The sequence below is a fragment of the Macrotis lagotis genome, chromosome 3 (assembly GCF_037893015.1).
Source record: "Macrotis lagotis isolate mMagLag1 chromosome 3, bilby.v1.9.chrom.fasta, whole genome shotgun sequence".
NCBI lineage: Eukaryota > Metazoa > Chordata > Mammalia > Peramelemorphia > Peramelidae > Macrotis > Macrotis lagotis.
The window spans coordinates 258,448,412-258,472,477 of record NC_133660.1 but is presented as its reverse complement, the minus strand read 5'-3'; the positions used below and the strand labels follow the sequence as shown (position 1 = coordinate 258,472,477).

The window sequence follows — 24,066 nt, the reverse complement described above, 5'->3', positions numbered from 1 at the left end:
GGGGACAGTTTTAGATTTTAGATTGCCCAGGGAGGGAACCTCTTTTCAACCTGCTTCTAGCCACGGCTCCAGGGGACTCCTGGGGTCTGGTTGGAAGACCAGTTCTTTCTGGGGAGAGGAATGAAGCCGGTGTTGAACACGGACCTCCTTGGCCTGATCTTTCCCAGGGCTTGAGTCCAGGGGCGAGGAATTCATCATTAGTGATTTCAGTATCAGCAAGAAGAAGCTGGGTGGGTCCTGGGTCCTCTGTGGGCCACCTCCCATTAGCCATTCCCCCAGCGCACGAGGGAAAGTGGAGAACCCAACTCCCTTACCATCACCCACACAGGATGCTTTCTAGACCTTGGTTTCTCAGTGGGGTCCCAGCCCCTCCCCCACAAGACCCTGGTCCCTGGAGTAATACAGAAAGAAGCAGGGTGGGGAGCCCCAGAGGATGAAGAAAGGAGACAAGACTAGGTACCACAGAAGCAGCCTCGGAGACCCTGGACTGAAAGACAGGAGTCTGGGGAAGCCAACATTGAACTGATATCTTAGAAACATCAGACGTGGCTCCTAGAGCAGAGTCAGTGGTGAGGGGAGGCAGATCTGGGAAGTTTTAAGCAGGAAGGGTCATAGGGTCTAGCTTAAGCCAGGATCTTCTGACTTTGGATCAAGTCGAAGAAAAAGGAAACATAGGAGCGCTTGCTCCTTTTTAGTCTCTCCTCCCAGTGAGCCTTCCATTTCCACAAACACACAGTGATTTCCTTTACTCCTAGAGGACAGCCTTAAATAGCTGTCCCTCTTCCCTGCCCAGGGAATAATAATCCCTTGTATCGGTGAAAAGAAAAACAAAAAGGTGGGAAGGAAGCGAACCAGCGCATGAGTCGAGTCCGGCCTCGGCTCCGGTTCCGTTGACGCTGCGCGTCTCCCCTAGTCACAAAGACAAGACGGCCCAGCGCTCCCGGGCCGGCCGAGGGCAGGGGTCTCCTGCTGGGCATGCTCCCCCTCCCCTCTCTCATATGGTGATGGGCACAACCACCAGGCTCTGAGACAGTGAGTAAACAGACTCATCATCTCAGATCCTCAGGTGCCTGCGGGCTCAGACCTCACCAGGTATCATTCCAGAGAGTCTCGGTCATAGTCTCATGCAGAGAAGCCTCAGCCTGGAGAGTAGATGCACCCATGGGCTTCCCTGGGATTGGCTGGCAGCTGCCAGGCCTCGGTCAGACCCCGTCCGTGGGGTTGTTTCTTTGGCTCGGGCCCCACCTCCCCCCCATGTCACCCTTTCCTTCCAACCTACTGGGATGCTCCCACAATGTGGGTTCAGACAAGAGGGGAGGTGGAACTGGAAAGTTGCAGTAGGAGGGAGATGAGGGCCCGAGTTTAAGCCAAGGCCTCAGATGCTACCTTGTTCAGCCCCTCATTTTAGAGACCTGGAGAGGCTGGCCCGCATGTTGTTGCTCTAGGATCCGAAGTGACTCTACCTGTAAGATGGGGGGACTGGACTAAATGACCTCTGGGGCTCCCATTTCAGCAGATGACCTGGGTCAGTCTGAGCCTTCTCGCTGGAGGCCCCCGGCCTGCTGAGTAGGGAGCTGAGAGCAGTTCACCTGCGATGAGACCCTGGTGTTGAGCTGCTCTGGGCCCTCTTTGGGACACAAGGGCCCCCCCACCACATGCCCCCCAGTGCAGCTCTGTGGCTTTTGTGGTTTGTGTGTTCTTTCCCCTTAATCCCCATCCTTCCAGTTCCCTTTCCCCCAGGCCCTTGATCTGGGAAGGGGAAGGCAGCGAGGCGCTGCTGGGGAATTTCCTGAGTTTACCTGCTCGGGGCTGGAGGAGAGGAGCCCGGGCCCGGGGTTCCGGCTGCACCCACCCCCTGCTCCCTCCGCCTGCCTGGGAACAGAGGAAGCCTGGCACATTTCCACCAGGCAAGTTCAGACTGGATGTGAGGGCTCCCACTATTTTCAGTGATCAGAGCCTCCCAAACCACACTGAGGGCGACTGTACGCCCCGGCTGGGGCAGGAGGCCTCCTCCGTCAGCCAGGGGCTGTCCTGGTCGTCCCCCCAAGAGGTGAAGTTTCCTTGAACTGGCAGATTCCTGGACATTCAATTCAATTCCGCAAGCACCGATTGATCTCCTTCTACATACTGAGCCTTGGCGGGGCTCTGGCCCTAGGAACGTAATACTGAGACAGTCTCTGTCAGAGAGCTTTCAGTTCTGCTCTTCTCTCTGGGAAGGACTTCCTGGAAGTTATTGCAAAATGTATGCATGTTGAACAATGATGAAGAAGGAGCTGGGCCCAGGCTGAGGAGGGTTCTGCCTTGGGCCGGCACCTTGAAAGGACCAGGGACATGAGGAATAATAAGATGGAAGACTCGGGATCATTCTTTTTTTTTTAATTTTATTTTTTTGCTCAGCTTGCCAAAGTGGCTTCTTACCCAATAGTGGAGATGCTAGCAGCCAGGGTTTTGTCTCCCTTAAATAACATTTCAAGAAGATTTGCCACGTTAAGCTTTTTCCTCTTGGTTCCCCCCCAACCCCTCCCCATTCTGTGCATTAAATCTCCATCTGCTTATTTGAAAATGCAAACACAAGAGATGAAAATGGCGTTTGAGTGAATTAACTGTGGAATTTCAGAGTATTCCCCAGCCTGGCAAAGCCATAAACCTCAGAAAAGGTCTCTTTATAGTCTTCAGTCCTGCCAGCTGGGAGAGCTGCCCTGGAGAGGAGGACTATGGATCTCTTTTTTTAAAAAATAGGAAGCAATATGGTCCACGGGTTGGGAGGCGGGCCTAGGAATGGAGATAGCGGGGGCCCTACTTGACCAGACCAGCATCGAGTCTGGCGGCTCTTTCTTGGAGGAATCCAGGTGATTTGTTCAAATTGACCATCTTGATCCAAACCAAAGACAAAATGTTATCACGTGGTTCAACCCTCACCCGTTTAATCGATCAGACCCAGAACGAGGAACGAAGCTGCCCAATGGCATCCGACTAATTGGAAGACTCGGAAGGGCCGCCTAGCTGGGAAGCAGCAGAATGAGGCCCTGAACTCAGATCTTCTACCTCAGGATCTTTCCATTATGGAAAGCTGGAGAGTCTTGGAGCTGGAAAGGGTCACCTTCCGGACTCCCTTATTTTATAGGCAAGGAGCCTGGAGGCGCCAACCTCGAGCTCCTTCCACTCTGCTCTCTAGGGCTTGCAGAGGTCCTCGTGATTCCCAGATGGAGAATTGTAGGAACCTCAAGATTCCATATGCAGCTGGCATCTGAAATGCAGCCAGTTCTCACTAGCCAATGCATTCCCTCCCGCTCTGCGCCTGGGCCCAGGATGCTTTCTGTCTGGAGAACTGCGGGAGTGTGGCAGTAACTCCCCTGCTATTGCTGTACCCCCTCTACAAATGGGGAAGCTGAGGCGATCAAAGGAAGGATTCTGGCTCCATTCTTCCCATCTCCCCAGTCCAGAGCTTTCTCTACTAAGGCACAGAATGTGATGTCTAGTCTCTCCCTCCAGGGTCAGGGAGACCTGGGTTCAAGTTCTGCCTCTTAACCATGCATGCTGTGTGACCTTGGACAAGTCACTAGACCATGGCTGGAAGGCTCTACTTGCTGACCTCAGGTCTCAGCTGAAGCCGCATACTCTACCGGAAGCCTTCCCCGACCCCGCTTCATGTGGCGTTTTCCCTCTGGATTAGCTCCAACTGATCCTGTGTGCATCTTATTTGTACATAGTCATTTGCATGTTGTCTCCCCATTCGACTGGAGGCACCTTGAGGGTAGGCCCAGCTTAATAAATATTGATTGGCTCTTGGGTCCCAGACACCTCTCCAAGATTATGGGTTCAAGACCAAGTGCCCCTCCACACTAGCCATGGGCACTTCCTCACAAGGAATTCCATCAGCTATGAAATCACAGGTCTGGACTCAAACCAAGCACCTGAGATAACGTGGTGTAAACAGTAGGCGTTTCATAAATGCTTGTGGATTTGTTGGTTGATCCTTGCCAGTCGGTTCTCTCCAGCTCTCCTCCTGCCCTGCTGGGCCCATTTCACCATCTGTTGGCCGCCCGCAGCTTCAGCAGGGCCACTCACTGGGCATCAAGTGCCAAGTTCCTTGGGAAGAAAGAATTAAGGGATTTGGGCTCGCCGGAGGAAGCAGTTGGTGCCAAATGTTGACAGTCCCAGAGAAAGGGCAGGATTCCGTCCGGCTGCCGACTGCTGGGCTGGGGGCCGCTAGGTTGGTCCAGCTTCCTGTCTTATTGTTGGAGACCAGCCGGGAGAGAGAGAGGGGGCTGGCAGCAGTGGGGCCCTGGGGCTTTGGGGGATTGTAACGCAGCCACGACAATGCTCTTTGTCTCCAGCTCTGCCACAGTTCGAAGGAACCCTTTGGCAGCAGGAAATCCCAACTGTAAGGGGAACTGAAAATTATTATTTTTTATTATTATTATTATCATCATCATCATCATCACTTTTTTTTGTTTTGTTTTTTAAAGAAGGAGGCTCCAGAGGGCCACACAATAGGACATCCCTGAGCTTGGGGAGCCGAATGGGGGTGGGGGCTTGCCGGTTCTTATGAGTCTTGTCGGACTGATATTCTGAATTACATGGAGGCCTTGCCCCAGTTCTCATCTCCTTAACCTTTTTTCAGGAGGACTCCCCTGATGGAGTTTGGGATTCACCTCTGAGTCTTGGAGATGAGATTAGAAGGAGGGGAGTCAATGTGCCCTCTCCCCTTTACCCCCAGCTGAGTGGAGCCCCTGGCCCTGGCACTCTCGGATGTCTGGTCCATGGTGAGGACGCAGCTGTAAGGGCAGCTGAGGGAGTGTGAATGCAACGATCTGTTTGAGGCTCTTCTGTCAGGGAGTTGGCTCTGGATTCAAGTCCATAGGGCAGAGAATCATAGATCTGTAGCTGAATAAGACCTTAGGAGCAGATGGCTCAGCTGCCCAGTCAGTCACCACTCTGCTTTGTGCCAGAGAAGACCCCACCTGAAGTGAACAAAGTGGAGAACTTGGAATCAGGAAGGCTTGGGTTCAAGTTCTGCATCAGAAGCTAGGCCTGGGAGATGACTTCATCCCCTGACCCCCATTCTCTTCATCTGTAAAATGGGGCGAATCAGAACACTGACCTGAGCACAGGAGGTGAGCCTTAAGTAACCACTGCCATGACGACCATCAGCTTCCCTTCTCAACGTGGTGACTTCCATGGTCTCTCTTACGTCGGAACTGTGATGTCAGCAAGGCTTATCCTCAGGTCCTACCTTGAACATGCCTCGCTTTGAGTGGGGGGGGGGGGTCTCTGACGACTTCTTGATGATGTGACCAAGAGAAACAGGCCCTTAGTATCGCAGAATCATAGGAAAAGAAACAAATGGGGCAGTTAAGACCCCTTGCCTCAGGTCACAAAGCCATTTAGTCTTTAGAAGCAGGACCCCAGCCCTGAACTCTGCCAGCTTGGGGGTGCCACCCCTCACTGACGTGCACATAGCTCCTTGGATATTTACCTCTCCCCACTCCACATTTTCTCCCAGAAGCCTTAGCCAATGGGTCAGAGGAACTCGCACCCTCCACTTGGAAGCCCAGTAGAGGGGAAGGGTAATTCTAGAGTCCTTTAAACCCATGATAGTCAGACTCAGATCCCAAACCCAGGAGGCCTGGCTGCCTAGACAGAGAATTGGCGCTCCATCAATTCTTGTTTGGGTGAAACGAGTGGATTTCATCACTAACCTCACCCAAGCCCCAAACGTCTCAGCATCCTAAGCCCAAGAGGTCTGGGTGGTGGTAGCCACAGATGGGAGGGGTCCCACTCTCTGAGGAAGGTGAGAGGGCCTCCGCCTGTCTGGGCTTGAGGTTTGATACTAGCCACAAATGGGAGCAGGTAACCCCAGCATGGCTCTGGAGAGAGTGCCCCGGTGCAGTCTCTGGGTTGGGAAAGAAGCCTCGCCCGGCGAGAGAGGGAGAGGTTGAGGGAGCGAGGCCACCTGGTACCTTTCCACTCGGAGAGGGTGTCCCCATTGATCCTGCTATCACCCTGTCATCTGTGTGTATCGAAACCAAACGAGGGGTCCGGCTCGTTGCTGGCTTCTGGTGCTCTGGCAGTGTGAGAAAGCAGGAGAGACAGTGGCATCTTGCCCAATGGGCTTGATTGGAATGTCTGTTATCTCACCCACGAGATGCCTTGGAGTCTTTCCCGACTTGACGATGGGTGCTGGTGCTTGTGGGTCCCTGGGTGACAGAGCCACATGGGCCTTCCCAGATCTTAGGCGTCGTCTAGACAGAACCCTCCCCTGGTTTACTGAAACCAAGGAACCCCTGAGAAGTCACAGACATAGGGTTTTCCCAGGAAGTTTTCCAATGGAAAAGTTCTGCGTTAAGTAGTTATCTTTTTGACTGGAAGATGATAACCACACATTGGAAATGGTTTTCTGTCTTCTTACGGGAACTGTCTGTGGAGACACAAGGGCAGACTTACCAACCTCTGGTAACCAGAGACTTCAGTCCCTCCAAGAGTGGTTCTAGTAAATGATTTATTTGGGCTTTGGGGCCCCTCTTAAATCAGTCAAGGACTTAGACTTGGCAGACTCCTGCCCTCATCAGGGTGGAGACTGCTTTACCTGCTACAGATGACACCCAAGCCATCTCTGTCCTGTGCACTTCTTGCCGGCACCTTCCCTTTTCTTCTGATATTTTATCAATTCTCTCCTTTTTTTAAATGTGTAATTCTCACTTCCAGGTCCCTCTCCCTCATAAGCCTCCCTCTAAACAAGTAAATTTTGAAGCAAAGTAAATCGGTGTGTCCCATGTCTCACCTGGAGTTCACCACCTTACCATCAAGAGTAAACCTCTGATGTCAAGACCACCATGTCTGGCAGTTCATGCTATCCAGGCTTCTATTCCTGCCCCCCATGTGCTCTTTTAAATTCTAGAACCATAATCCTAACAATATTGCCAGTACTCCTGCAATCTATTGCATTTTGTCCTTTCTCACCATATGTGTGACTTCTCCCTTCCTCTTTTCTCTTTTCACTCTTTTCTCTGCATTGTCCTAGTTCAAATTCCACTTCTGATGCGTCCTAACCGTGTGACTCCGAGGGAGAAACCTGTTCTCCCTGGACTATAGGGTCTTCATTTGTACGTGAAGAAATTGGATTAAGTGGCCTTTGCATCAACCTTCCAATTACAGATTCTATACATACACACACACACACACACACACACACACACACACACCTCTCAGTGGAAGAGTGGAAGCTCCCAGAGGCATTGCCTGTCTTCACTTTCTATTTATATCCCCAGAATATAGTGAGCACCAGATACATGCTTTCTCATTCATTCATCCATTGATCTTTGTATTGATCAGCATCACAAAAGTCTGCCCACTGAACTTTGCATCCATTCACACAACTCTTGTGCCTGGTTCTTTCAGTTAAATCCTCCCAAGAAGATTGATCTGGGAGCCTGGAGGTCCTCCTGCTGCCCCTCTTATATCCTGGGTAGCCCCTGGGCTGCATGACCAGTATGACACTGGTTGAGCAGCCCAGGTCCTTTTGTGATCAGATGAATCAATGACAGAATTGTTGGCAGTGTCTGGTCAATATGCTTAAAAGGCTGCTCCCACCTGCCTCGGAGCTTTCGGTTTACAGTTATGACCTTTTTGAGATTTATATTCCACACTTTGTAGACAGTGTTGCTGGGAGCATGGTCAGTATTACAAAAATAGTTTTTGGTGACAAAAAGAGGCTTATCATTATAGAAAGCAATTCACTTTCTCCTAATTATAATCATGTCTTCTGGTTTTTATTCTTCATCCAGTCCCAGTCTTCATCCATCTGTAACCCTAAGCCCAAATACATCTAGCAACTTAGTGGTTATTATGAACCCTGAAAATGTTAGCAGTATCTGGAAACCGAGGATCTAGAACTGGCCAGTTCTAGAGGTCATTTCATCTAAATGGGAACCACAAGAGAAGAAGTGGTTTGGGTAGGGCTGGACAGGAGTCTGGAATCGTAGATTGAAAGCCCACCTAATCCAAGCTCTTCATTTCACCCATGAAGAAATTCAGGTTAAATGAATTTAAGTAACTTGTTATGAAGTAACAGTTATGAAGCATCAGGATTCAGACCCAGGTCCTGAGGCAGTAGGAACAAATATTAGCTATTTGGAGTTAAAAATTGTGAATTCCAGTCCTACCTCCTCCATGGATTAGTTCTGTGACTTTGGACGAGACGCTCTACCTCCTCTGGGCCTCAGTTCCTCATGTGGAGGCTTGGACTGGACGACCTCTGAAATCCCTTTCAGCTTTGAGTGAATGATTCCTCCCTCCCCCCTCAAAAAAAAATCCCATGATCTTAAGATCATTATTTTCCCACTTTAACCCAGAAGAAATAAATATGGCCCCATCTGAAAGTCCTCTCTCACTTTATTGGACCCAGTGGAGAGGGATGAGCCATGGTTCAAATTGCTTGAATCTTAACCAATCCAAATACTCAAAGGGAGCAGTGGACTCCTTGATAGATACGTTCCTTCCAACAGTGTAGACCCCCAACCCATCCACCATCCTGTATAACTCAGTCATAATTTCCAGTAAGTTCACTGCTGGAGGCCTTCCTTGATTTCTCTTGAAACCCACCACCCACATACTTCTTCATTGCCTTCTGAATAATTTGCAGTTTTACTGTTTCAGAGACTAGTATTCTATGACCCATAGCTAGACACCACCACCCTAGAATATTGTTATTAAAAAGATTGAGCCTTCATTTCAGGGAGGCCATTCAGGGAATTTTGCAGTTTCCCATAGGCAAAACAGCCCACCCTCCTCCTCAAGCTCATCCAAAAATAATTTCTAAGTGGTTTTCTAACTACATTCCAAAGTTATGCCCATTTATAAAGTTGGGGCCTCTCTTCTACTGTCAACTCTACCTGGCTTTGGCCTAGGGGGTAGCCAGATTGTAGGGGGAAAAATTGGGGGCTGTAACAGATAATCCACTTATGGATAATTGGAATTTGTTGTCATTCCAGACCTATCCCAGTGCAAATAAGCTCTCCAGCTGAAGACATTAGGGATCAGATCTTTATTTAGAATTTGTGCTAATGGATACCAAATGGGAAGGGGGGAGCAAGGGTAAGAATTCACTTAGGGAAGCACGCTCCCTCGCCATTCCTGAGCCCTGAAACACACTTTACTCAGAAATCACCCCCTCCAGTCCCCCCAGAGCAGCAGCTACATTTGCACAGCCACTGAGTGATGGGATGCACCCCAGGAATAGCAGAGTGGAAAAGAAAAGAAAGTTGAAGATGTCTGAAGAGTTCTGAGCTGAAGGAAATCATTCTGGTTTACCCAACATTTTTTCCCAATAATTAACCCAAGATGTGAATTGGACTATAATCGCTTTGGTTGGGTTGGAGGAAAAGTCTGACTCGAGGAGAACACTGCTTTTCTTGTGTTCTAAACCAAAGATTTAGTCCACTTTTAGCCACCATGATTCCACTGTGGGGCAAGGAAATTTGTGGTGAAGACTCTCTCCTAGCCCCAAGGACTCCACCTGGGCCACGCTCAAAGCTGCTGCACATGGGCCAGGAAGCAGAACCTGAATTCCCCTCTGCCCCGGCTCAGGAACCGGACCCTGTCAGTCCCCTATCCCTGCTCACGTGCTCCTGTTATCTGAGGAAAGAGAGGTGGGTGGGTGCTGGCAAAGTAGATGGAGGGGGGGAGGATTCTTTGGACTATTTTGAATGGCACAGAAGACAAATGAGTCCAGAGATGAGGTTGATTGCATCGGAGGGTGTGTCAGAGAGCAAGATAATTGGGGGTTGAGGGTGAGCATCTTTCTGGCCAACACCTTCCTAAATAAACTATTGTTTTCCATTGGTCCATCCCCTTGAGTTTCCTTTCTCAGGGTTCTGAGCCTTGAGGTGGAGACAAGGTAAAGGATGATGGTGAAATCATCTCATTAAGAGATAAGCCAATTACCAGTCATTGGTACCCTCTCTCGGTTTTCCCAGCTTTAGGGAAATCATTTCACATTTTGGGCTTATAGCCAGTTGTTTCAACAAAGTAGCCATGATCTGGCCTCCCCAAGCCCCAGACAGACTAGCCAGGACATTGGCACACTGTCAGGACTATATGCATCAACACTAATCCTAATCATCCATGGGCTTACACAGACATGGGTGCCCGATGGGCAGAGCCACCCCATGCCTCAAAGCGCCGGCCAAACCCCTTGACTCTTACTGCCCCCCCCATGACTGCTGGGCAGAGGCGGGCATCCAGGCCGCCAACTTGGACCGGTCTTGTTGAGGCCCCCTGCCCATTGCCCATGGAGGAACAGGGCCTGCTTTGAGCCTGGAAATTGGAGTCATTTCCTGTTCCCCGTTGTTAAGACACTGCTTAGAAGACTGGAATCACAATAAATCATAAGTGTGCTGAGTGATACACGGTTTATTTATTTTTTTCCAAGCTTTGAGGTTCTCTTAAAACTAGGGCCTCCAGTTTGCTTGTTTTTATTCCTCCTCCCCCCACTGCATTTTTTTTTTCTTTTTGAGGTGGAAAGAAAAGGCTTTTTATAAATCAGGTCCTGTGGAAGGGCTTTCCAGAACCTTCCATAGAAGGGGTGTGACCATGATGCAAATGGCCCTTCAAGTCAGAAAAAAATACAGAACGCTGTTCTTGCTCTCCAGCCAGCTGTCCCCAGTGCCACCAGACGTGGCTGCTCACTAACCCTGTGGTGCCACCAGATGTGGCTGCTCACTAATTCTGTGATGCCACCAGACACTGCACGCTAACTCTGTGTAGCCACAGCTGAGAAAGTCCTGAAGCAGGGCAGCAGGGGCATCCTTTCCCTTGGTCAGACACATTGGAAATATCATGCTTTCCCAGCTGCCATGTTTTGCCAAGGACAATGATAAGCTAGACAATGCAAGGGCATCTCATCTTCATAAGGGATCAGTTGAAAGAACTGAGGGTGCTCAGCCTGAGAAGAGAAGCTGGGGAGAACAAAAATGTTTGGAAGGATTAATCTTGTTTTGTTTGGCTCCAAAAGCCAAAACCAGGATCAGTGGATAGAAGTGCATTGCAAAACAACAGATTCAAGGTTTAGGTTAATTAAAAATACTAACAATTAGAAGTTATCCAAACATGGAATGAGTTGCCTTGGGAGAGGGTGAGTTCTTCCTTGGAAGTCTTCAAGTCGAGGCTGGATGCCCGTGCGCTGGTGTGTTATAAGGGAGGCTTCTCGTCCAAGTTGGAGTCATCCTCTGGGGCAACTGGAGGCGTCACCCCATTCTGAAACCATGATTCTGAATGGCGTGGGATCTTCGGTTTCCTTGGTTCTGCTTTGTCACTCCTCTTCTTCATCACTTCTTGATGATTCCTCTGAAAAAAGAGGGGCTAGTCCATCCTCTTCGGTCGATCCTTGCTTCAATGGTTGAGTATACTTAGCAACAACTGGCGGAGGTCTTTTGGCTCTAGTCTGCCTACCTCTATCAATTGCCCCAACTTGGCCAACACTAGTCCACAGCATTGCCCTTGGCTGTGAAACCTGTGAGATGACAGGAAGAAGTCTGAGCTGAGATCTCCTGAGGATGAAGAAGTCTTATTTCCCTTTATTTGTAAAAGCAGAAAATGCCCAGCGGTGATCCTAAGAGTTCTGGAGAGCCTGACGACCAGAGAATCCCAGCACCAAAAGTTAGAGTTCTCATCAGACCATACCCGGTGGAGTAATCTGTGGGGGTGCAGAGCCATGGACCCCCAAACAGAAGCACCCTTGAACCCACTTTTATTGCATGTGTGCATTGTTTTTAGCCCTGCATTAGGTGCCCTGCCCTCAAAGAGTTTACCTTCTGGGGTGCTTTGCCATTTCCTTCTCCAACTCATTTTACAGAAGAGGAAATTGAGGCAAACAGGGTGAAGTGATTTGTCCAGGGGCACACAGGCAGTGGTCTGAAACTAGATTTGAACTCAGGTCTTCCTGACTCCAGACTTGGTATTCTAGCTGCTGCCCTACTTAGCCCCCCACTAGGGGATAGAAGGAAAGGCAAAAGCAGCCTCAAAGAACTCACAGTCTAAGAATTCTGTACACACCGGATAAATACAGTGTGAATGGAAGGCAGTCTCCAAGGGAAGGCATCAACCCTGGGACCATGGGGGACCACCTTGCAGAAGGTGAGATTTGAGTCTTGAAGAAAGTCAGGAGTTGGAAGTTGGGGACATAACCTTGGAGGAGATGAGGTAAGCAGGGAGCCTCCAGGTAGGTCCACCTGGTCCGACCTCTGTCCAGGGGCCAAGCTGACCTTTGAGAGAGCAGCCCTGGCTCTCCTGCCACTACTGACATCGGAACCACCAGCTGTGCCTTGACACGGGGCTTGCCTGAAAAAGGCTATTGAGCATAAAGGAACCAAGAGGACCGGGATTCCTCTGGTCCTAAGACACTGCCCCGCAATCCCTCTGCCAGCACTGGTACTATCAATGCCATTGTCCTGGCATCCAGAGGCAGCCAAGAGGAAAGACCAGAAGGGAGGCATTTCCCCTTTTAGTTTTTTGGGGGGAGCAAGCAGAGACTGTCCACAGAGGCATTTCAGCATCACTCCTTGGGGGCCCTTCTGCCTTGTAGAAGTAGCCGGGGTTTGTTTTTATTGGACTAGTCTGCCATACCCAGGAACACCAGCCAGCTCCTAAGGATGCCCAGGAGCGAAATGAAATATCATAGGAACATGGAACACAGAAGAAGCCTAGGGGAGAATAGAAGGGGCTGGCCCAAGGTCATACAAGTTGTAGGTAGCAGAAACAGGTCCTCTGACTCCGTCTCTAAAGTGCTAAAGAGAAAGGCAGCATGACTCCCATGACCCAGAGGAGGCACATCAGGGAGGAATGAGCTCTGCAGGGTCCAGGCTCAGGCCTTCCACCCTCCATCAGCGTGGGTTGAAGGGGCCTGGGTTTGCAGGTGGAATTGTCCTAATTGCATTCAAATGTGCACAGAATTACCCCAAGGGCAGAAGGAAAGCAAGATGACCTTGTCTTCAGATGGTTCTCTGTGGTTTTTAATAATTCATGCAGCTGCGTCCCATCTTCAAAAGAGCACGAGACGCCACCAACCGCCCTCAACAGGTCTCCCTGGAACAGAGGTCCCCATCAGCTCTGCCCCGGTGGGGTGGCGTGGGGAGAGGAGGGGACATCCCGGCAGAGAGAGACTTCAGTAATAAACCATACACTCATCTTCAGATGAGCCAGCAGACGGCACGATACGGCTAATTTGTGAATTATCTCCATTTACTCTTCTATTTCCAAGGCTACTAATATGTAAAAACATTAATGGAGATGTGTGTAGAATTGAATGCACCTTTGGGTTCAGATAAGTGGACTGTGAGCCCAATGTGGGTCAGAAGGTTTGGAGAGGCATAGGTGAGGAAACTGAGGCACAGTCAAGTTGCATCTCCATTGGAAGTGGGTTGAATCACTGGCAAAAGGGGCTCCTTGACCACACAGGAGAGCGACGTGTGAGGGAGGCGGAGGCAGACACCTGCGTCATCCCCGACTCCTGGAGGAATCCTAGGATGGAAGAAGCTGCTTCTGCAGGTAGCACCTTCCCCATTGGAGGAGGTTTCTAACGAGAGGTTAGATGACCTTTAGTTATGACTAAAGGACAAGGCTAGCCGGCAATTTGTCTGTTCTGATCTTGACTTCCCGTTGTAACCTGAAGGCGACACCAGTGGTCTGTGATAGTGTGTGGATTTGTCCATTGATTTTTTTGTGTGTGTGCAACACGCCATGGCCAAGCCTCTCACCCCATTCTTAACCGCCATGCCTCCTGGTATTTATCGTTATTGTTCACAACAATTTTAATAGTATATTTCCCATTATCAGCAGTAATGTTAATAACATATGAATGTTAACAATAGTATCTTCTGATTCCTGGGAGCTGTGCCTGTCTAATACAGTCTACCATCCAGGAGCTTGTGGTCCATTAAAACCCCCAGATCTTATTCCAACAAACTCCTGGATTGGTCATGCTTCCACTGGCTTGTACTTAGGAAGTCCAGGTGAAAAACTTAGCTCCCTACCACAGGGAGGGGCTCTTCTGGGTTAGTAGTGGTCAGGAGCCTTGCCTCAGGTGGCGTGAACAGGCCGTGGCACTAACAGGCAGTGGCACCAGGTCTTTCCTTGGGGCCACGCTGCCTCTTGTGGACCTGGGCAAACCCTAGCAGACCCCTCCCCCTGCTAGAGAGGGAAGCTGGACAGAACAGGGAGGGAGTAGGGACCCCTAAAGGGGCAGCCAGGAGCAGGGCTCGCCCCATCTGAGCTGCTCTGGATGTCCAGGGAGTCATGAAGCCAGGAGCCTGGTTGTCAGGGAGACTTCTTAAATAGCCAGATCTGGTAGACTGTGAAATGGTCTCGGGGGGGGGGGGGGTCCTTGTCACCTCAGGAAGCTAGACAAAGCCCCTGGAAAGGACCCTGGGCCACCCTCCTTCCCTGCCTCCAGATCCTGTCCTGGAACCTTTCTCTCCCTCCAAGATCTCTGCCCCTGCCCCCAGCAAGCTTCAGATGGGGGGCTTGCAGGAGACAAGCCCCTCCCCAAAGGGGAGGGGAACTGGGGCTCCTCTCCCCCAAGGGACTGGGGCTTGTGGAGTACTGTTGCTTACGCACACACACACATATACTTCACATAGCACACATCACATACCACACATACACAGCACACAGTACACACACACACACATCATTTATTTGCATTGATTGAGTGGCAGGACCAGGAGTGAAGTGACCTTGCCCATTTGAACCTCCTGTTTGGAAAAAGACATTGAGGGGGCTCCAGAGCCAAGCCTGAGGGTGGAGGTTCTGCTTCATGCAGCCCACCTCCCAGAAGGGAGTCACCCCCACTAAGGGGGAGTGGCAGGTCCCGGGGTTCCCTCCTGGGCATCATGCATTGGGGGGATTCTGAGTCCAGTCCCCCTTCACCCACATCAGTAATTAGATGAGACACTAGAGCTGGAGTCAGGAGAAGTTGAGTTCGAATCCTGTTTTGGATTCTTCACCGGCTTTGTGACCTCAGGAAGATGACTTAAGTTCTCTCTGCCTCAATTTTGTCTTCAGTAAAATCAGAATAATTAACAGTGTCAAATGAGAGCACTCCTGGGGCGGCTAGGTAGCACAGTGGATAAAGCACTGGCCTTGGAGTCAGGAGTACCTGGGTTCAAATCCGTTCTCAGACACTTAATAATTACCTAGCTGTGTGGCCTTGAGCAAGCCACTTAACCCCATTTGCCTTGCCAAAAACCTAAAAAAAAAAAATGAAAGCGCTCCTTTGACACATTTCAGGGCTTTCTCCAGGATTCCTCTCTTTGGACCCCACTATCTCACAGATGAGGACACTGAGCCTGCAAGTGTGTAAGGACTCATTGGAGTGCAGGGGGGTCCACCAGTTGGCTGGGACCATGACACGGGGTCTTGACTAATTCAGTGCTCTCCCCACTACCCCCATGAGGCTGGATGCTCAGTCATCTTGTCAGTTGACCATTGACTGAGCCTCCTTGGCCAGGGTTGGCGTTCTCAAGGCAGGGGACAGGCAGCGTAGTTCTGACCCAGGGTCTGGCACGTTCCATCTCAGAGTGGCTGGAGGGGGTTCTCCCCATGATGCCCCCTCCCTCACTCTCTCTTCCTTCAGGTTTACTGGACAGAATACAGAAAGGGAGCAGTCATTTTAAAGAAGCCAGAATACAAATTAACTGCCGGCCATTCTCTCAGAAACATTGGACAATGTCCTCATCTGCCATGGACTCCCATACGCTCCTGCTGACCCTAGTGACTCGTTCTCTTCTTGCAGGCCCTTCATGCTCCTCCCTCCTCTGATGGAATGGATGCGCGTGGCCATCACCTATGCAGAACACCGACGCAGCCTGACCGTGGACAGCGATGACGTCCGCCAGACGGCACGACTGCTCCTGCCCGGCCTGGACTGTGAACCCCGGCAGTTAAAGTACGTGAGACATGCTCTTTTGGGTGATGGGAGGATCTGAAGTCCCACCCACTATGAGGACAGGGCTGGCAGGGGTGGTGGTCACCCGTGTTCCTACACTAACTCTGGCCCTTGAGGGCCATCACCATCCACTTCTGGTCTCACAAAGAGTCTGGAGGGTGGGTGGTAAAGGCTCTACAGTGTTCTGAACTTCTCTGAGAGCATCCCCATGAGTGCCCAGGGCCTTATAGAGTAGCTCACAAATCTTGATCAAAACTCGATCAGTCCCTGGAGGCCATCTCCCCACAAGTCTTCATGATGGTTCCATGGAGCAGGCAGGTGGGATTTGGGAAAGCCCAGAAGATGAACCTGAGGTGTGAATGTGCAGAAGAACTGGGATTGGAGTCTTTCTGGGAAAGTGAGACCCCGTGTGTAACCCCTGGTAGCCATCAAGGGCCCCCAACCTTCTCCCTTTCTCCCTCCCCTAGCCTGAGGGCCCACCCTAAATCCCCAGGCAGTCTTCTCCATCTCTGTAACTGGTCCCCGTGGGCCTGGCCCTGCCCTCAAGAAGCTTACTTTCTGTGGAAAGGAAACAAGATGGGCACCTGGGGGGGGGTGACAGAGCTGGGCTTGGAGGACTACTGGAGGGCAACTGGGAAAGACTGGAAAGAGCAGGTGGGAGAAAACATCAAAATAGACTGATCCTTTGGAGCCCTAAACCCAGGAGTGTGAGGAGGTCGGTCTAGCCAAGACAGCAGGGCTTGGAGGGATGTGATGTGTAGAACATTCAGAATGGGGGGGGGGGCTCAGACATTTCCAACAATGCACCTCTGGTGGGGAGGTAGAATATTCAGATGAAAAATGGCAACATGCTGCCAGGGCACTTTCTAGACTTTTTTTTATGATTTGGAAAGAAAGGACGGGGCTGGCTGTGTCCAAGCCAGTGGGCTCACTTGGCCAATCATCCTGGAGGAGCCTCACATCCCCACACCCAGCCCAGCCCCTCAGGGGCACCCTGAACCCATCCAGGAAGATGCCCTATGATACCACTCATACCCTCTTTGTCCTTCCCTCGGACAGGCCTGAATGTTGTTTCAGTTCTTTCCGGAGACTGGATGCCAAAGCAGCCACTGAGAAGTTCAACCAGGACCTGGGTTTCCGGATGCTCAACTGTGGGAGAACAGATCTCATCAACCAGGCCATCGAGGCGCTGGGGCCTGATGGGGTCAACACCATGGATGACCAGGTAGAGAAGAGGAAATGGGGAGTCTGAGCAGCGAAAGTCTAGACCCAAGTATCTACTAGAAGAAGACTAAGAGAAGGAAGGAAAGGGAGGAAATTACATACAAGTATCAAGAGACAGATTTGAACCCAGGACTACAGGGCCAGTGCCAGGTCTGCTGCATTCACACTTTCATAGAATCTTTTCTTCACAAAAACCCTCTGCTTTAAGCTGATCAGACATTCTCCCCATTTTACATGAAGAAACTGAGGCTCAGAGAGGCTAGGTGACTTGCTCCCAGACACAGCCAAATGATAAGCCCCTACCTTAGGCCAGCTCACTCTTCCTCTCCTTAAGGAACTAATGATAAAGTTAAACCAGAAGTGCAAGCATTTTTAAATTGTCCTTTGAGGTGTACAACACACCAGATATGGCACCCCATTTTACAGATGAGGAAACTGAGGCACAGGGAATTTAAGGGTGCCAGAACTGAGAAGTGTCTCCCTCTAAATATGACTGGATCTTGGTCCTCAAAGAACTGACGTTCAGATACGGCTGGGACAATCAGCCAGTCAATGTTGATGAAGACACCTATGAGGGGGGGTTGGGGGGGCAGGGGTCCAGGTCTTGTGCTTTGTCATGGGAGTACAAAGGGAGGCAGAAGCCAGTCCCCCCCCTCCAGGGCCCAGCCCTTTCATTGCTGTCTGAGAAGTGAACAGATTGCTCCTTCGTGGAAAAACAGCCTTCTCCCAGGCCCCGGGTTGTCGCCCTCGAAGTAGCCCTTCTCTTTGCTTGCTGGCCATGGCTCTGTGGTCTGTTGGCGCACAGTCCCATCTCCCTCCCTGATGAGTCTCAGACTATTCATTTGTCTCCAGGCGTCCAGAGAGCATGCTTTGCAAGGCTGGCGATCTCGCCTGCACACACACACACACACACACACACCACTTAATAAATAACATTTTAAGGCTGCAGTGCTGGGAAACCACTGGGACCTCCCTCCTCCTTGGTGGGGCTCTTTTCTGGGGAGGTGGAAGTGTGTTAAGCCTGTGGGAACTTGGGAAAGGAAGCAGACGCACCGCGCAGGCATTTGAGCCCTTGGAAATCTGGGGTGGCGACAGTTAACTGTGCTCTCTGCCCATCATAGAGCGTGTTTATCCACCTTTTTTCTTCATCTGCCATTTTCTTTAGTTATGACTAAGAGACTCCTAGTGACTAGAGTCAGAGGGTCCCCTAGAGGCCCCCCCGAGGGGCACAGATAGGAGGGGGGCATGGCCCCAGAGTTGGAGGCCTACCCAAGCATTGAGCATGTAGAAAAGCACCTTAGAATCCTGAATCTCTGTGACTCTGGGGAAGTCACTCTGAACCTCAGTTTCTTCATCTATAAGGCAAGAACGATACTTAGATGACGTGTAGTCCATTAGGAACTACAGCAAACATAGAGAAGCCAGACACTGTGCTAGGTATAAGGGTTGCAGAGACAAAAATAACCCCCCACACCCTCAGAGAGCTTCCATTCTACCACACTTTAAAGCGTGATGATTTTTAAATCCCCCCCGTCCTTATATGCCCCAAATTCACCCTGCCTTCATATGCATCCCATAGGGAACCTCAGGGTCCCCTGGAGCCAAAGCCCCTCATTTTACAGATGAGGACACTGAGGCCTGGAGAGGGTGCTCAGGGCAGGATTCAAAACGAGTTCCCCTTCACCCCCTCTGTGATGTCCTTGACTGGACCATGTTAGTGCTCTGTTAACTTGGGTCCTGAATCCCCTGAGCCCCTCAGACAGCCCAGTCTCTCTGTCTTTGTCCACTTAGGGGATGACCCCCCTGATGTATGCCTGTGCTGCTGGGGATGAAGCAATGGTCCAGATGTTGATAGATGCTGGAGCTAACCTGGACATCCCGGTAAGTGACCTCCGGCCTGTGGCCTTGGTCTGTCCTGAGAGGCCCCACCAGCCCCTCAACATGGGCAGCTTAGCCCCCAGGGAAGGAGCTCCATCATCTCCAGAAGGTCGAGAGCTCAGAAACGCCAGGCTGCCCAACACTGACCAAAGGGAGATCCTGGTTCATAGGGGCAGTCTCCAGTGGGCAGCAGGTCCAGGGAGAGCCACCCCCCATTGCCATCCTGCATATCCCTCCCTCCTGGCACCAGCTTGTCATCTCAGTGGTGCCAAGTCAAAAGGGTAACAGTGGCCCCTGGAGGAGAACATTAACTCTCACTGCCTCCCCCCAGGTCCCAAGCAGTTCTCCCCGCTACCCATCAGTCCACCCTGACAGCCGACACTGGACCTCACTGACCTTTGCTGTGCTACATGGACATATCTCTGTTGTTCAGGTGAGCCCCCCCCACAGTCTCCCTCCCTCAGACCATCAGGGTTTCCAGGTATGAGCTTGACCTTTGCCCAGGCTCCCTCCCACCAGAGCCCCAGGCTCAGGGAGGTACTTGGGCATCATGGACATCTGCCAGCTTCCTCCTCTGTCCTTTTTTAGGCCCATGACTCTTAAAGAAGTTTCCTTAGGACCTGGGGTATTACCAGCTCTTCCAGAAAATTCTATCCAGTGTGTTCCTAGAATCTTATGATTTAGAAGCAAAACAGACTCTAGATATCATTCAAGTCAACAAGCATCAAGTGCCTACTGTATGCTGAGTCACTTTGCTAGATGTTAGTGATACAAAGAGCTTTTGGTGTAGGGGAGCGTGTCCCCTTTTCAACACAAGTTAGGTCCCATGGATGAGGGCTACCCCAGATTTGAGGTCTTTTTTGGACCTGCTTTCTCTAAAACTAGAGTCCAAGAGCCCCCATTGCCATGTTCACCTTTCATTGCTAAGTCCAAAGAGATGATTAGCCCAGCAGTCATGGTAAGAAGAGAAATACTCAGGGCAGCTAGATGGCGGCAGTGGATAGAGCAATAGCCCTGGAGTCAGGAGTACCTGGGTTCAAATCTGGTCTCAGACACTTAATAATTACCTAGCTGTGTGGCCTTGGGCAAGCCACTTAACCCCATTGCCTTGCAAAATCTTAGAAAGAGAGAGAGAGAGAGAGAGAGAAATACTCACAAAACCTGGCAAGGGGAGGATCAAATATCACTTTACTCCAAAGAGACAATTCACTTGCCCCTGGTCCCAGCTCCAATATGCAGGAGAGCCAGGATTCAGGCCCAGGCCTTCCAACCCCACAGGCAGTTCTCTGCCTCTGAAGGACAAACAACAATGTCATCGCTCCACCCAGTTCTCAGGGGATGGATACCTCTGGGACTTTTCCCTGACCACACAGCTATCCAGACACCCCCTGAAGGGGGCGGGTCCTAGGATCGCCATCGAGCTACAAGGGACCTCTGGGGTCAGCCAACCCAACTCTTTTTTACAGACAAGGCCCAGAGTATAATGACTTGTCCTAAGCCTAAAACAAAAAGCCTCAGAGGGGATCTGATCCAATCACGTCCTAAACAAGAATTCCCCCCCTAAAACCTGGTGGATAAGTGGTCATCCAACCATATTTGAAGATGTCCAAGGAGAGAGGACTCACAGGCTCTCGAGGCAGGCCATCCCTTGTTGGGACAGCTCTCCTTGTTCACCAGGGGTTGTTTAGATTTGTGTCTGGTCTCAGCACCACCTCCACCATCTTGGCACAAGCACAGCCGGCCATGCCAGGGCTTGTTTTTGATTGACAAGCATCTCTGTCAGCAGCTTTGTGGCTGACCTCCGTCCCTGCACCTCCACTCCATGCACACAGCCTGGTTGTTTTCTCAGGAGAGATGGAAAACTAACTCATCAGACCCCGACTTTGCATTTCAGGGATGTGCCCAAGGTCAAACAGGTTGCTTATGGCACAGCCCACACAGAGGGAAGAGATTTTTAAATTTGTCTCCATTTCCCCAGCACTTAAACCATTGCCAGGCAAAAATGGGTGCTGAAAAATGTTCATTAGAATGAGTTGATTTGAACCCCCACCCCTCTTTCTCCATGCCAGTGGAGTAGGCTTGGATGGGTGGGCACTGAAGCAGTCTCAGAAGCCCAAGGGCAAGGTCTCCAAAGGTCTCTGTCCTCAGTGGAGCAGAGAGGCACCCCCTCCCCATCTCACCTGACCTGCGGGAGTTTGAAGTCCTAAGAATCCGGTGGAGTTCCTTCCAGGATCCTAAGGAGGTCCTTGGCCCTAGTGGAAGGCGAGGAGCCTCTGAAGAAGGGAGACAATGGCCAAGGGAGGAACAGGGCCTCTGCTGCCTATATTGCCCCTCATATATGGGCCTCTAGCTTCCTCTGGCTGCCCAGCTATCCTTCCAATGCTTGGTAAAGCAGAGGACCCAGAGGCTCTTCCCTCTTCCCCCCCACACACACACCCCTCCCCATCCCCCTACAAGCCTACCTAGTTCCAGCCTTCGTACTCCAGGCTCAATCAAGTTCTCTACCCCTTTCTCTGGCAGCTGCTTCTCGATGCCGGTGCCCACGTGGAGGGCTCTGCAACAAACAGCGAGGAGGAAAGCTATGCGGAGACGCCCTTGCAGCTGGCCTCTGCGGCAGGTAATCACCCCCCAACTACAACACTGACCAGCGGCTTCCCCACACACAGAAACTCATGAGCCCACCTGAGGCCCCCAGAATCACGGTTGGCATCATGTGAACCATAGAAAGCCCTGCCCTTGCAGGGGACTTGAAACCTTTCCAGTAGGTTTGAAGTCTGCCACAGAAGTCCACTCTCCCCATGCATCAGTGAGGTTAGACACCAAGAGGGAATCCTGGGTGAAACAGGATTTTCACTGGTTGGCCTTTGAAGGCCCTTAAGGAGAGAGAGTCTCTAAATTGGTCTTCCCAGAGCATTTTTTCACTTCACTCCTTGGGAAATGTGACCAAGGGAGGCTTTTAAAAGTTTTTGGCAAGGGGAATAGTTTGGAGAGCAGACTTCTCTCAGGTCCCTTTCACCTTGGTTGACCAAGGCAGTGTCCCTTTAAGCATTTTTATTTTAATATGATGATTCTACTAAATAGAAACCTCCCTTGTAACAATAATTAATAATAGTTCTCACCTGTTTTTTTTTGTTCTTAATTCTCTTCTTTTCTTTTAACTTTTCTTTCCTTTCCCAGTGCTCTATTTACTGCATCACCTAGCTGCCCCATGAGTTTCCTTTATGCGAATGTAGTCATGGTGTAGATTGCCCTCTCAGCTCTCTTTGTTCTGCATAAACCATAGGAGTCTTCCTCAGTTTCCCCAAATTCTTCCTATTTGCTGTTTTTGTATAGCATACTAATTCCCCCTAACATTCACGTGCCGTAATTTGTTCAGCCATTTCTCTGATTAATGAGCAGCTGCTTGACCATCAGGCCTTTGCTATCACCACTCCCCACACCTTGATCTTTGAAGTCCTGGCTATAGACCTATAAAAATCTTCCTTTTGTTCCAGGGAACTATGAGCTGGTCAGTTTATTGCTGAGCCGGGGAGCTGACCCCCTCCTGAGCATGCTAGAAGCCAATGGAATGGCCTCCTCTCTCCACGAGGATATGAACTGCTTCAGCCACTCGGCAGCTCACGGGCACAGGTATGGAGTGCCTCCCACCCCAGGGGAGGGGGTCCTTGTATATCAGCCAGGAGAAGGAGTCTCTGTCTCTGCCACAGACCAGTGGAGTTGTGGGGAGTAGGGCTGAAAGGAACCAGGAACTTTCTCTCTTGTTGGGAAAAGACTTGATGGGCAGGGCCCAGGGTTTTTTTTTTCAGGGGTACTGGGCCTGGGTGACTCTAAATCAAAAGTGGAAGACCCAAGCTAGGAATCAGGACCAGATAAACCTAAAATTGTCAGGCTGTCAAGAGTCAAACACAGCCCCATTTCCTTTTACCATCCGTTCTCCCAGTCTGAATCTTTGACAGTCCTAACCAGCTCAAGGATAGGATAGAATTTCTGTGCAGAAAACCACAGCTTTGGGAGTCAGCCACCCCCATTAAAAATTTAGAATTTTAGAGCGACTAGATGGCACAGTGGATAGAGCACTGACCCTGGAGTCAGGAGGACCTGAGTTCAAATCCGGCCTCAGACACTTAATAATTACCTAGCTATGTGGCCTTGGGCAAGTCACTTAACCCCATTTGCCCTGCAAAAACCTTTAAAAAAAGTTTAGAATTTTAGAACTGGAAGGGATTGTAGTTGAAGAGCTGGAATGGTCCATCAAAGTCATCTTGTTCAACCCCCTCATTTTACAAATGAGGAAACTGAGGCCCAGAGAGAGGAAGTTACAGGCCTTCAGATTCTGCTTGAGAATCAGAAGTAATAGGCATTTGAGGCCAGCAGCCTTCTTCAGGCAGCATACTAAGGAATAAAGCAGCATTTTTTTTCCCTAACCATTCTTTCCAGAGCACAGATCCGTTAGGGAAGGGTGGGATGGGTTAGCTATATATCTGCCCAAGAGAACACATTCATTCAGAAAACAGCTCAGGACCTCCCTGGGTCCTATATGTGTAGGGACAGCTCCCACTGGTGGCCACTTGTATGAATACCTCTGCCTCTGCCTGGACCTATTCTGGGGCCATGTATGGCTAACATCTCCACCACCCCGAGATACAGGAAGAATAATGGAGGGATGCCCAGATAGCGTTCTTGGGCCCAATGCTTAGTTCTGCAACCTAGCTGGGAGTTGCAAGCACAGTCACCAGCACTGGCCTGCTATCCCTCTGGTTCAGTTTTCCAGAGCCAGGCCTCCTGAGATGAGCCAAGGAGGCAGTATGGGCTATAGGGCAAGCACCTGATATGCCATTAAAGAACATGGGTTCCGATTCTAGCTTTACTATGCATATTCTGTGAATTTGAAGGAGTCATTCTCCTATCCTGGATTTCAATGTCTTCATCTGTACGATGGGGAAATTCAACTATTTGATCTCTAAGATCTTTTCCATTTCTAAATTCTAAAACCCTATGAATTGACTAGAGTAGGATAGAAG

General features: G+C 50.5%; 1 protein-coding gene across 1 annotated transcript in view; it reads left to right on the top strand.

Annotated features, from left to right (window-relative positions):
• Positions 1–24,066, top strand: part of ABTB2 (ankyrin repeat and BTB domain containing 2) — a 167,180-nt gene that overhangs the window by 131,371 nt on the left and 11,743 nt on the right. Inside the window, exons 4-9 of the mRNA XM_074230457.1 lie at positions 15,791–15,943; positions 17,003–17,168; positions 18,959–19,048; positions 19,377–19,478; positions 21,566–21,662; positions 22,540–22,675. Coding sequence (XP_074086558.1) covers positions 15,791–15,943; positions 17,003–17,168; positions 18,959–19,048; positions 19,377–19,478; positions 21,566–21,662; positions 22,540–22,675 — 744 coding nt within the window. The remainder of the gene's footprint in view (positions 1–15,790; positions 15,944–17,002; positions 17,169–18,958; positions 19,049–19,376; positions 19,479–21,565; positions 21,663–22,539; positions 22,676–24,066) is intronic.